The sequence below is a fragment of the Panthera uncia genome, assembly GCF_023721935.1.
Source record: "Panthera uncia isolate 11264 chromosome A3 unlocalized genomic scaffold, Puncia_PCG_1.0 HiC_scaffold_11, whole genome shotgun sequence".
In the NCBI taxonomy this organism is placed as follows: domain Eukaryota; kingdom Metazoa; phylum Chordata; class Mammalia; order Carnivora; family Felidae; genus Panthera; species Panthera uncia.
This window is the reverse complement of record NW_026057578.1, coordinates 14,260,088-14,274,080: the sequence shown is the minus strand read 5'-3', so window position 1 is coordinate 14,274,080 and position 13,993 is coordinate 14,260,088. Positions and strand designations below refer to the sequence as shown.

Below are 13,993 nucleotides of genomic sequence, written 5' to 3'. Positions count from 1 at the left end.
TATTTATTTTTGAGAGAGAGACACACACACCAAGCAAAAGCAGGGGAGAGACAGAGAGAGAGGGAGACACAGAATCCGCTCCAGGCTCTGAGCTGTCAGCCCAGAACCTGACACAGGGGCTTGAACTCATGAACTGAGAGATTATGACCTGAGCCGGAGGTGGTCGCTTAACTGACTGGGCCACCCAGGCACCCCTCCTGTTAGGATTTTAATAGCAACTGCATTAAACATATGTATCAGTATGGGGAGAATTGACATCTTTACTGTGGTTGAGTTTTCCAATCCATGAACAAGGTATGTTTATCCATTTTTTTGTTTAGATCATCTTTGATTGGCATTTTGTACTTTTCAGCATGCAAGTTCCACACGTTTCGTTAGATTTACACCTAACCATATATTTTTGGGGGGAGCAATTTAAAATGGTATTGTATTTTAAATTTTGGTGACCATGTGTTCATTGTTGGAGTATTGAATTTCATATGTTTACCTTATATCCTGTGACCTTACTGAACTCACTAGTCCTAGGAGGGTTTCTTTTCCTTTCCTTTTCTTTTCTGGAAGATTCCTTGGGTCTTCTACTTAGACAATCATGTCATCTGCAAATAAGGACAGTTTTAATTCCTTCTTTTCTGATCTGTGGTTTTAAATTTCCTTTTGTTGCCTTATTAGACAGGCTAGAACTTCCAGCACTGTTGAATAAGGGTGGTGAAAGCAGATATCCTTGCCTTGTTCCTGATCTTGGGAGGGAAGCATCCAGTCTTTCACTATTAAGTCTCAACATTGGCTGTGGGTTTTATTAGATGCTCTTTACCAAGCTACCAACTATTCTTATTTTTCTGAGAGTTTTTGTCATGAATTTAAAATACTTTTTGTCAAATAATTTTCCTTCGTTGGTCAATACAATGTGATTTTTCTTTCTTAGTTTATTAAGATAATGGATTACACTGATTGATTTTGAATATTAAACCAGCCTTGCATCCTTGCAATAAACCCCATGGTATATAATTCTTTCATATATTCACATGTCTTTTTATATAATTAATGAATCATTCTATTTACTATTATTTTGTTAAGGACTAGTGTGCTTATAGCCAAAGGAATATTGGTCTGTAATTTTTTTGTATTGTATATATTTTTATTTTTTGGTTTTGGCATCAGTGAATATTAGCTTCACAAACTAAACTGGGAAGTGTTTTCTTTTCTTTGGTTTTCTGGAATAAAGTGTATAGAATTGGTGTCAGTTCTTCCTTAAACACACGGTAGGATTCTCTGGTGAAATCATTTGGGCCTGGAGATTTCCTTTTGGGGAATTTTTATATTTCATTTCATTTCATTTCACTTCATTTTTAGAGAAAGAGTGAGTTTGAGCTGGGGAGAGGCAGAGGGAGAGGAGAGAATCGTAAGCAGACTCCACACTTAGTGCACACCTCGACACTGGGCTCCATTCGACAACCCTCTGAGCCGAAACCAAGAGTCAGAAGCTCAAACAACTGAGCCACCCAGGCACCCCCTTTTGGGGAGGTTTTATATTACAAATTCAATTTCTTTAATTCTATTTCATATTGCGTGAGTTGTGGTAGTTTGTAGGGTTTTTTTTTCTTTTTTTTCAGAGTGGGTTAAGTTGTCACATTTATGGGTATAAAGCTGTTGATTGATTGCTCTATTAGTTTGATGTCTGTAGGGTCTGTCATGATATCACATTTCATTACTGATACTGGTAACTTGTGTCTTCTCTCTTTTTCTGTATCAATCTTTCTACAGACATCAATTTTATCCATTTTTAAAGAACCAACTCTTACCTTTGTTGCTTTTTTTTCCTATTATTTTTCTGATTTCAGTGTCATTGGTATCTTCTATTTTTTCTTTCCTTGCTTGCTTTGGGTTTATTTTGTTCTTCTTTTTCCAGATTCTTGGATTGTGATCTTAGATTATGTCTCTCTTTTATTTTATTTTATTTTTTTACGTTTTATTTAAGTAATCTCTGCACCCAACATGGGGCTCCAACTCACAACTCCCGAGATCAAGAGTCGCTTCCTCCTCCGACTGAGCTAGCCAGGCCCCCCTATGTTTCTTTTAAAATGTTTTTAGTACATCCCAAATATTTTGGTGTATTGTATTTTCATTTTCTTTTAGTTCAATGTACTTCTATTAATTCTCTTGAGACTTCCTCTTTGATTTGTGGATTATTTAGAAGTGTGCTGCTTAGTTACCAAGTGTTAGGAGATGTTCATGTTAAATTTTTTCTACCGATTTGATTTCACTGTGGTCAGAGAAAACAGCCTATATGATTTTAAAAATTTGAGGTTTATATTATGGTCCACTGTCAAGTAGATCCTGTTGTTTGACGGTGTTAATTAAATTCTGTATCTTTAAAAAAATTTTTTTAATGTTTATTTATTTTTGAGAGAGACAGAGACAGAATGTGAGTGGGTTGGGGCAGAGAGAGAGTGGGACACAGAATCCGAAGCAGGCTCCCGGCTCTGAGCTGTCAGCACGGAGCCCCACACGGGGCTCACGCTCACGAGCTGCAAGATCATGACCTCAGCCAAAGTTGGATGCTCAACCGACTGAGCTGCCCAGGCACCCCAACTTCTGTATCTTTTTTAAAAATGTTTATTTTGAGAAGGAGAGAGAGCGCACGAGTGGGGAGTTGTAAAGAGAGAGGGAGAGAGAGAATCCCAAGCAGACTCCACACTGTGAACACAGAGCCCTACATGGGCCTCAAACCCACGAGTCGTGAGATCATGACCTGAGCGAAAATTAAGAGCGGGACACTCAACCGACTGAGCCAGCCAGGCACCTCTGAATTATATATCTTTGATAATTTTCTGTCTCTTTCTATCAATTATTAAGATGGGGTGTTGGCGTCTCCAACTTTTAATTGTGGATTTGTTTATTTCTCCTTTTAGTTCCATCCATTTCTGCTTTACATATTTGGCAGATCTGGTTATTGTTGTTTTGGTACATACACATTAGGATTGCTGTGTTTACTTTTATTATCATGTAATGTCTCTTTGTGTCTCTGGTAACTTTTTTCTTAGATGTTTAACTTTATTTGATATTAATATAACCACTCTTGGCTCTTTCTCCACTCTGTCTTCTCGGTTGCAGCTCCAGTGGCCACAGTTCAGTTGCTGACATGCAGCTCTTTGTCTGTGCCCAGGAGCTACACACCCTCGAGGTGACTGGTGAGGAGACTGTTGCCCAGATCAAGGCTCATGTAGTCCCTCTGGAGGGCATCGCTCCAGAAGATCAAGTTGTGCTCCTGGCAGGCACACTCCTAGAGGATGAGGCTACCCTAGGTCAGTTTGGAGTGGAGGCTCTGAACACCCTGGAAGTAGCCAGCTCCGTGCTTGGAGGTAAAATCCATCATTCCCTGGCCCGTGCTGGGAAAGTAAGAGGGCAGACTCCCAAGGTGGCCAAACAGGAGAAAAAGAAGACAGGCTGAGCCAAGAGGCAGAGGTAGTACAACCATTACTTTGCCAATGTTGTGCCCACCTTTGGCAAGAAGAAGGGCACCATGCCAACTCTTAAGTTCGTTGTAATCTTGGCTTTCCCCAATAAAACCACTTAATCCAGTAAAAAAAAATATATATATATAGCCACTTTTTTTCAATGCATGTTTGTATGGTATATCTTTTCCCATCCTTTTACTTTTAACTAGCCTATATAATTTTATTTCAGGTGAGTTTCCTGTAGACGGTATATAGTGGGGGCATGTTTTTTAATTTGCATGGTCAATCTTTTAGTTGAGGTGTTTAGACCACTTATATTTAATGTAATAATTGACAAGTTAGAGCTTAAGTCTGCCATTTGTTTTTTTGTTTATTTCTATTATCACTGTTCTTCATTTTTCTCTATTTTCTTCTTCCTGTCTTCTTGTGTTACTGGGAAGTTTTCAGAATTCTATTTTTATCTATCTATAGTGTTTTTGAGTTAGAGAGTGAGCAAGGGTGGAATGGGCTAGGTTTGCATTTGTTTCTTCTCTTGAGCAGGGTGCTGGGTAGGAGCCCAGGACATGAATCAAAGGGCACAAGAAGATTCTGGAAACTGTGCTTTTGCGAGTGTGGCCTAGCCAACATACAGGCTGGTACTCTAAGAAGTAATTTCCTTGAGAGGTGCCTGGGTGGCTCAGTTGGTTAAGTGTCCAGCTGCAGCTCAGGTCATGATCTCACAGTTCATGAGTTCGAGCCCCATGTCAGGCTCTGTGCTGATGGCTCAGAGCCTGGAGCCTGCTTCAGATTCTGTGTCTCTCTCTCTGCCACTCCCCTGCTTATGCTCTGTCTCTCTCTCTCTCTCTCTCTCTCTCTCTCTCTCAAAAATAAACATTAAAAAAAAAGTTTCTTGAGAGCATCAAGGAAGAGAATGAATATTATGTGCTGATCTGAAAAAAGCAACAATAGTGCAAATTCATATAAAAAAAGGCAATAATACTGGAGCCAAAGAGACCTGGGTTCAACTCCAGGGTCTTGGCTTCCCTATAATACCAGTAATTTTAAGCGACATTTATAACGCTTGTTTTCCTCGTCTCTAAAATAGTCTCGGAAAGAGAACTTACTTCATAAGCCTGTTTTGTTTTATTTATCTTAAAATAATTTTTAATGTTTATTTTTGAGCGACACAGAGAGAGTGAAAGTGGGGCAGGGGCAGAGAGAGGGAGACACGGAATCTGAAGCAGGCTCCAGGCTCTGAGCTGTCAGCACAGAGCCCGACGCGGGGCTTGGATTCACAGACTGCGAGATCATAACATGGGCTGAAGTCAGATGCTCAACCGACTGAGCCACCCAGGCGCCCCCCACCCCCGCCCATAAGCCTGTTTTAAAGATTAAACGCAAAATGGCGTATACATACTTGCTTCATTGCTTGTTGCATAACAAAATCCTATTAAAATACATTACCACCACCATCACCACTCACTACGGGCACTTTGCTAGGTTCTTTTAATTAAGCAGCTCCACGAACTCTACAATACAGCTGGTGTTGCTGTTCTAATTTTAACAAATAAATTGATGCGCAGAGAAGTGAAATAAGTCCTCCAATCTAGTGGAAGTTCTGGGATCAAATCCTAGGACAACTTTACTTCAAATTTCACGTTTTCCCAATATACCACACTGCTTAAAACCCAGACTTGGACTTCGATCATCTTTGAATTCTTCAGAGCACTCAGCCCAATAAAAATGCCCTCAAGTGACTCCAGGAAACACACGTTGAATTAAAATTGACTCCTGCCTTCTAGTCCTTGAATTTCTTGGTGTTTCTTCAGAGTTTGAGGCCAAATTGAACGTCTGGAGCTTCAGGATGGCTCCTGGACTCTCTAGACTGCTAGGTCTCTTAGTGGCCCTGTTTTGAGTTTACCAGAAGCCAGGTTTGGGATTCCAGCGGGTGCCATCAGAGATAGATACTGGTCCCAGGAGTGGAGGTTCCATTTGAAGTGAATTTGTGCTTGGGGCCCAGATGCTGACTCCCTGTAAATACACCAGCTCTTGTGTGTTAGGAGGCTCAAGGAATAATTCTAGTAAGGGGACCCACACTGAAATGAGACTTCTTACCAAGGCTCTGGGAAGAGGCAGGAGGGCCTCAGACAGGAAGCCAGGTCCGATATAATTCTTGGTCTTCCTATTCTGAGCATGCCAAATTTGCAGTGTTACCCCCTGCAGAGACTGTCAGGACTGAGTGACAATGGAAGGCTTGGGGCAACTTCCAGAGAGGTGAACTGAGGGGCGCCTGGGTGGCTCAGTCGTTTAAGCCTCCGACTCTTGATTTCAGCGCAGGTCATGATCTTGCAGTTTGTGAGTTCAAGCCCCACATCAGGCTCTGCACTGACAGTGCAGAGTCTGCTTGGGATTTGCTGCCTCCCTCTCTCTCTGCCCCTCCTGTGTGTGCTCTCACTCTCTCTCTCAAAAATAAATAAATAAACATAAAAAAAAAGGAAGTGAACTGAACTGGGGGACTGGCAGGAAAAGATTCTACCAGAAAAAGATTATTACTGGGTGTCTGCAAGGGTACAATCTAGGTAGGAGGGCGTCATCGGGCTCAGCTGAGGACATGCACATTCCATGCTTTCTTCATTCTCCACTCCTTCTTTCCAGATCATCGCCTTTGGCCTCTAAGGATGTGCAGATTGCTCTGTACATTGACATGCAAAGTTCAGAATGACAATACCGGAAGCACATAATAGCTCCCATGGCCTGTTTGTATCCCTCCAAAATTCATATATTGAAATTCTAACCGCCCAGCTGTGATGGTGTTAGGAGGTGGAGGCTTTGAGAAGTGCTTAGGTCATGAGGTGGAGCTCTTTTAATGGGATTACTGCCCTTAGACCCTACAGAGCTCTCTCACCCCTCCCACCATGTGAAGCGACAGTGCACCAGGAAGTGAGCCCTCAGCAGACCCTGCCATGGTCTGACTTCCCAGCCACCAGCACTAGGAGAAATAAATTTCTGTTCTTTATTAGACCCTTAGTCTGTGGTATTATTATAGCAGCCCAAACAGACGAAGACAATAAAGTTGTCTCAATCTGCTCTTTGTTTTAAAGATTAATAAGATTGGGCTGGAGGCCATGCCAAGATTAGAAGTCAAGGTGCCCACCCTCAGGGCCCTGTCCGTCATTCCAAATGAAGTCAAAACACGCATCTCAAAAAGTTTCTTACTAGAAAGGACAACCAAGGGAGCGCCATCAGTCAAAAAGACACACATGTTTGAAAGCCCATTCCTTTCTTTGCTCTTTCCAGAGCTTCCTGTGGATCCTCACGTTACGGAGGGTTAAAAACATTAGTTTAAAAAGCAAAACATTAGTTTAAGACAGAAAAGCAGCATAACCTGAATATATATACATATTAATGGCCACTTCCCTATGAGATCATTTTTGATGAGACGCTGAAGAACTTAAAGGTTAAGAGCATATTTGGATCGGGGCGCCTGAGTGGCTCAGTTGGTTAAATGTCTGACTTCGGCTTAGGTCACAATCTCACGGTTCATGAGTTTGAGGCCTGTATTGGGATCCGCGCTGACAGTGCAGAGCCTGTTTGAGATTCTCTGTCTCTCTCTCTGTCTCTACCCCTTCCCTGTTCTCTCTCTCAAAATAAATAAGTAAACATTTTTTTTTTTAAAGAAAAAGTCATTATGGAAATTTTGGATATAGAAAAATAGATGAATGAAAAATATCTTAACTATGATCCTTAAGCCAAAACACCACTTTTGTTAACATTCTAAGGCAATGATCTTGAAGCCTGTTTCTTGAAAATCAAAGTCTATAAACAGAAATAGTTATGTATGCATAGATATGATACAGCATATTAAAAGCAACACCTGTATACTCATGACCCCTTTAAGAAACACGAAGCTTTCTCTCTCTGTAAACGTAAGTCCCTTTTTCCTCCACAAGTGTAATAGCTATCCTAGATTTTGTTAATCATCCACTTTCTTTCCTTTGTAGTTTTATGGCTCACATATATATTTCTATGTGTATATTTACACAAAGATCTATCTATCTATATTCCCAATGTACTCCTGCATTCTTTTTTTAAAAAATTTTAATGTTTATTTTTGAGAAAGAGAGAAACAGAGCATGAGCAGGGGAGGGGCAGAGAGAGAGGGAGACACAGAATCCGAAGCAGGCTCCAGGCTCCGAGCTGTCAGCACAGAGCCCGATGCGGGGCTCAAACCCACAAACCGTGAGATCATGACCTGAGCTGAACTCAGACACTCAACTGACTGAGCCATCCAGGCACCCATGAATTCTTTGTGTTTTGAACTTTGTTTTTGAAATGCAGTAACATGATAGCTATCTATATATTTTCCCATTCAACATTATTGCTTTAAGGTATAATAATCTCGAGGTGTCTAACTCATTAATTCATTTTCATTGTTATATATTATCTCCATGGTATGACCATCACCAACATCTATTTATCTAGTCTGTCACTAACGGGCATTTTTTACTTTCCATTTTTTTAAAAACTGTTATTAAAAAAATTATTGCAGTGCTGCGGTGAACATTCTTGTACACGTCTGTGGCTGCAGCTGTGCAAGAGTTTCTCCAGGGCAGCGTTGTTCTGTGATGGAGCCACGTCTTCGTGGATGAACCTCTTCTTCCTGTCCTTTTCCTGACACATTGTAGGACGTTTGGGATCTGCGGCCCTCCCACACGCTAACTGCCTGTAGCACCCTGTCACAGTGACAGCCGAACCATCCCAGTGTTTCCAAATACCCCTTTGGGAGGCGCAGTTGAGAACTATTGTTTTCGGGTACGTCTCTAGAAGTGGAATTGTTGGGTCACAGGTTAGGGGATGGCTCCATTTCCACTTAGTCTCTATGTGCTGTACTGTTGAGATTCGGAAACAGCGGTGGGTTCCTGCACACAGATCGACCATACACGTGATTCATGTCATATGGCACACTCATGTACTATATGCTTATAGTCCAAAATGCCTCAGTCTTCACACATACATTTCAGGCTGTTGCATCAATGACTTAAATTATTTATGCTTTTAGAAAAGCTCCACGCTTCACAATCTGTTAACAGAATATCTTCTGTTCTCTTTTCTATAATAAGTTTGGTATCACATCTGAAATAGGACTTCTGGTTAATATTTCCGCAAGAACATTTTTATCCATATTCCTTAAACTGATACATTTCCCCTCAAAATCCTTGAATATTTGTCGAAAGATTTCACATGTTCAAAGCATTCATGAGGTCTCACTCCCATATGAATCCTCTAGTTCCAATAAGCTATAACTGACTGATAAAGACTTTCCTACACGTGTTGACATCTTAGCTTCTCAGCCCTGTGATTTTGCTGACGTTCAACGAGTCTGACTTGTAGACACAGGCTTCTGCACGCAGGCAGCGCTGATGGGAGTTTTCTTCTTGTGTGTTTTTCTCTGACGTTCGGTGAGGGCTGACCTCTGGCCGAAGGTTTTCCTACATTCATTACATTCATAGGGTTTTATCCCCCGTGTGAATTCTCTGATGTTTCGCGAGGGCTGATTTTTCATGGAAGGCTTTCCCACATTCAGGGCATTTGTAGGGTTTCTCTCCTGTGTGGGTCCTTTGATGCTGAGTAAGGTTTGATTTCACACGGAAGGTTTTCCCACATTCATTACATTTGTATGGTTTCTCTCCTGTGTGAGTTCTCTGATGCACTGTGAGGGCTGACTTCTGGCAGAAGGACTTTCCACATTCATTACATTCATAAGGCTTCTCTCCTTTGTGAGTTCTCTGATGTTCAGTGAGGTTGGACTTCACAAAGAAGGACATCCCACACTCATTACACTCAAAGGGCTTTTTTCCTGTGTGTGTGCTCTGAGGTTGAGCAAGGTCTGTTTTCTTACGAAAGCTTTTCCTACATCTATTACAGTCATAGGCTTTCTTTCCCTTGTGAGCGCTCTGATGTTGAGTGAGTTTTGGCTTCTCACAGGAGGACTTCTCACATTTTTTACCTTTAAAGCTGTTCTCTCTTGTGTTAATTCTCTGATTTAGAGGGAGGTGTGACTCCTTCTTTACAGTGCTCTCACTATCATTACCCTCACTAAGTTTTTCTGTTGTATGAGTTCTCTGATGTTGAGTGAGGCATGGCTTTGCGTGGAAGGATTTCCCACATTTATCACTGTCATAGACTTTCTTTCCAAGAGTTCTCTCACTTTGAATGTGGTATGACTTCCACAAGGTTTCCTCACTTTCATTATACTCCTTGGGTTTTCCTCCTCCATACCCTCTCTGATGTTGAGTTGGGTTGGACTTCCTGCTAAAGGATTTCTCTAGTTTATTACAATCATAGTATTTCTCCCCTAGGTGAGCTCTCTGATGTGCATATTTTGACTTCATGAATGAAGATTTCCTGTTTTTATTGGATTCATGCGATTTCCTTTCCCTAAGGGTTCTTGGATGAGCACTGAGCTTTAACTTTTGGGTGATGGCTTGTCTGCATTCATTACCTTCAGAGGATTTCTCTCCTTTGTGAGCTCTCTTACATGTAACAAAGGCAGTCTTTTTGTGAAAGGCTTTCCCACAATTATTATATTCAAGAATCTTCTTCAAAACAGAATTCTTCTGATGTTGTATAAACTCCTCATTATGTCTGTGGGATTTCTTTTGATCATTTTCACAGGGCTTGTTCCCTGGGTGAGTCTTCTCATGTACCATATCAAGGAATCCACATCCATTGAGATCATTAGGCTTTTTTCTTATCTGGTTTCTATTAATAATAATTAATCCTGAAACACTTTTCAAGCTTGTTCCAGAGGAGTCACATTTATGGGATATTTTTCTTGAGGGCACTGGATTTGTGGCCATATTAAATGCTTTTCTCAACATCTTTCCTCTCTCCATAGTCAATATTCTGCTGTTGAAGAATAAAGCTTGCCTCAAGTATTTATCTACCTTTTCTTGGCTTCTTTCTTTCATGTTATTGGCTTTCTGGTGTTCTAGAAATATGAAAAATTGATACACATTATAAATCTTCACACATTTCTTGAGATACGGCATGTGCGCAAGTGGACTATGTAGAGTTGATTCTTAAGTTTTTAGACATAGTCTTCTGGGATGAAAGAAGTCCTGAGCAAATATTTATTCTCCTCTTTTGGTTTGGTAGCATGATAACAAAGACAAAAACACATTGCGGTAGGAAAAGTAGAAAGAGGAGAGAAAGCTGAAAATTAATACAAGTGACTTTGGTTTGTTACGAATATGCTGTCAGAATGGACAGAGAGGCTGAGCCAGCATGGCGACATCCTTGTAACACAATCTGTGCCGCAAAAGGGAAGGTGGCTGTGGCGCTGGCCCCTCGGGGTCACAGGTCAGCATGCTGAGAACGGCATGGAGCGCGCTGAGGTCGCTTCAGACCCAGGCAGCGGCCCAGGCTCCAGTCTGTGGGCTGCCGGGCAGTGCGCGCACCAGGCCTCCCCGCCACCAGTGGGGCCTTCCCTCCCCTCCTGGGGGTGTCACCCTCCTGGCTGCTTGTGGATATGCCACCCAGAAACCAGTCCAGCCCAGCCAAGAAGATGACCCACCCACCCCCTTCCACAACAGCTCAAAGACTACCAGAACATTCCTGGAATTGAGAAGTTTGATGACGTTGTAAGAAGACTCTTGTCTTTGGAAATGGCCAACCAGAAGGAGAAACTAAAAGTCAAGCAAGATCAGTTGATGAAGAAGATTGTGGCAAACCCTAAGAGTAGCAGCTTCCTGGAGGCTTGAATTGTCGCCTTGACCGTCAAGATCTGCAATTACGAAGCGCACACGCGGAGCCACCGAAAGGACGAGACGCACAAGCACTGTCTGCTGATGAGCATCCACCAGAGGAGCAAGATACAAGACCAACCTCCATAAGACCAACCATGTGCCTTTGAGAAGGTATGCAAGGACCTGGGGACGGAGTACACCTTTCCCCCTCCGTTCCACTGGAAAGCCCACCACCGCTGGGAGACCAAGAAGGCCCTGTGCATTCGGGTTTTCCGGGAAGTACAAAGGCTGAAGAAGCAAAAAAGGGCCTTAAAATCTGCAGCAGTGGCAGCCCGGAAGGCCAGAAGAGCCCAGAAAGCCCTTCCAAAGCCGGACCAGAGGCAATCAAAGAAAACCAATAAATCATATTAGAGTTCTGTCAAAGAGAATGGCTAGAGGGCTTGAAATAAGACATAAGGAATGGTGAACTGAGCAAAAAGGATGCTCAGGAAAACAAGGAGGGAGGATATTCAGAGGATGGGCAAAGACAAGGGACAGTGAGGAGGGAGACAAGGGAGACTGGGGGGGGGGGCGGGTAAGAAGGAAGTACCAGAGCCCAGATCAGGTTTACAGCAGGTCAGAGACTAGAGCCATATCCTCCCCGCGCCCATATTTTAACACCTGCAGCGGAATCCTTACTCCATTCTCCATGTTCCCAATCTCTTCCTCCTCTTTCCCATTCTGTACACCAACTCCCAATTAAACCTATGAAATTACTAAGTTCCTTGGGTCTAAAGGTCAGTCTTATAGTTCATCCCCATCTCTTCACAGAGCTGTGATATGGTGAAACAACGTCCAAAGAGAGTGTTAAAATATAGGCGAGAACCAGCCATTCACCTCAGCATTCTGGTTGGTGGGGCTTCATTTGATTCTGTCAGAATTGGTCACCAGTTATCTGTCCTGACTGACACCTCTACTTTTCCCTCTTTCGATCTGCTGATTTACTCTGCCAACCCATTGTGTCCTGTCACAATACTAATTTTTGATTCCACCTTTATATCATGTTTTCTTCCTCTCCGATTTCTCTTTTCTGTGAAAACTCAAGCAGCTGGCTATCCAACTCGGTCCAAGGACCTTTATTAATCTTTGTCTTAAAAATCTTTTTTAGCTATGGGTGATTATTATCATCCTCTGCTATTATCATTTTATGCAATAAAATCCACGGTATGCCTAAAAATATATGACTTTTCCATATCAGACAAAACAAATACAAGCCAATACGTGAGCAAGGAAAATTTGATATTGGATTTTTATACCTAGAGTTTACGCTAGGTTCTTATACCCAAAATCACAATACGATTTTGAGTGACCAGCCCAGTCCTGTCAGATCATATCGGACCAGGGCATTTAATTCTGTGAACTGGAAATGTCTAGATACAAATCCACTCTCGTGTTCTTACTCGGGTAGCACACAGTCTATCCTTCGCTCTACTCAGAACCTATACATCCTTCAGGGCAATGCTACCATCCAATTGCTTTTTTAAATAAGAATCTCATCGCTTCAAGTTCCATTTACGGCAAGGTTTGCCAGTAAGTACTATCTGTACAATGTGTTTTGACACTATTTTCCACGGCTGGTTTGTATCGTGTTCTTTTCTACTTCTACTTCCGTGACCAAGCCCGATTTCCATTGCTTTCAGTTTGGCATTTCAGCCGCCTCCAACCACTAACGAAAATGGGGCTGACATGTTGCTCTTATTTTCCTTGTGGCCTTTGAATAACTTGCAGGAAAAGAGGAGGCAATTCTGACTTCACGCATCCACCTGCAATGCTGGAACTCACTCCTTCCTTCTGAAAACCCTTTGTTCATGTCTGGGACACCACTGTCTTCTGGTTCTCTTCCCTCCATACTGGGTGCTTCTCAGTCTCCCTTGCTAGAGCCGCGTGCCTTCCTGACCTCCAAACGTAGTGCTTACAGGTGCAGTCCTTGACCCCCTCTCTAATGTCTCACTCGGAGTACAAGTCAGTCTTATGAGGACCAGAAAGCTTTGCTCCTGCTGACTCTCTGACATCAGCTGAGACTTTCTTCTGACCCCGCTCTGGTCCCACTGACTGCTTGCTGTCCACCAGCTGCCTTCTGTCTACCTTCGTTAACTCACCCGGGGGGCTCTGACTTGGGAGTTCCCTCCTTGGTACCCATGGCCCTTCTCCTTGCTCCAACTTGAATGTCAGCTCAGGTCTGGTGACACAGCGCCCTGTTGTGGGAAATGACATGGGGCTTGGCGAAGTTGCTTAAGGTTCAGGCCCTTTGAAGAATCAGAAGAGAGAAGCTTCAGAAGCTGTACAATGACAGAGCCTTCATCAAAGGAGACCCCTGCACCAGGGAGGCGAGGATACAACATACTTTCAAGTCCCGAAAAGGGTCTTTAAATCCCAAATCTCAAGTCTGATACTCGCTACGTCCTACAATCATTTGGTTCCTAAGATAGGAAATGGATGCTGTTGGTAGCTGAGCGGGGAGCTGTGCTTACCCAGGGACACCAGGTGCCCGTAGTTCTCCAGCATCACATCCCTGCACAGGAGCCTCTGGGCCGGGTCCAGCAGCCGCCACTCCTTCCAGGTGAAGTCCACAGATACATCCTCGAACAACATTGATCCCTGTAACAGACAAATCCTGCTCTCTGTGAAGTGCTGAAGACCAGACAATGTGGGAAATACGTGTGGGAATGAATCCCTACTGCGTTCAATGTTAAGAATTTACCAGAAAACATTACAAAGGATGTCAGCCATTAACCTTCCTTCATGTTATATTTTGTGAGAGAAAAGACATCA

The 13,993-nt window shown here is 42.7% G+C and overlaps 1 protein-coding gene and 1 pseudogene across 1 annotated transcript; both read left to right on the top strand.

Annotated features, from left to right (window-relative positions):
- Positions 1 to 3,139: 3,139 nt before the first annotated feature.
- On the top strand, positions 3,140 to 3,448 carry LOC125936077 (ubiquitin-like protein FUBI). The gene has a single exon (XM_049649936.1). The coding sequence runs from the start codon at positions 3,140 to 3,142 to the stop codon at positions 3,446 to 3,448; it is 309 nt and encodes a 102-aa protein (XP_049505893.1).
- A 7,354-nt stretch (positions 3,449 to 10,802) lies between these two features.
- LOC125936075 (28S ribosomal protein S15, mitochondrial-like) lies at positions 10,803 to 11,592 on the top strand (annotated as a pseudogene).
- The last annotated feature ends 2,401 nt before the right edge of the window (positions 11,593 to 13,993 follow it).

Excerpts from the sequence above, each read along its gene's own strand:
- LOC125936077 (XM_049649936.1), top strand. The coding sequence starts at position 3,140 with ATGCAGCTCTTTGTCTGTGCCCAGGAGCTACACACCCTCGAGGTGACT.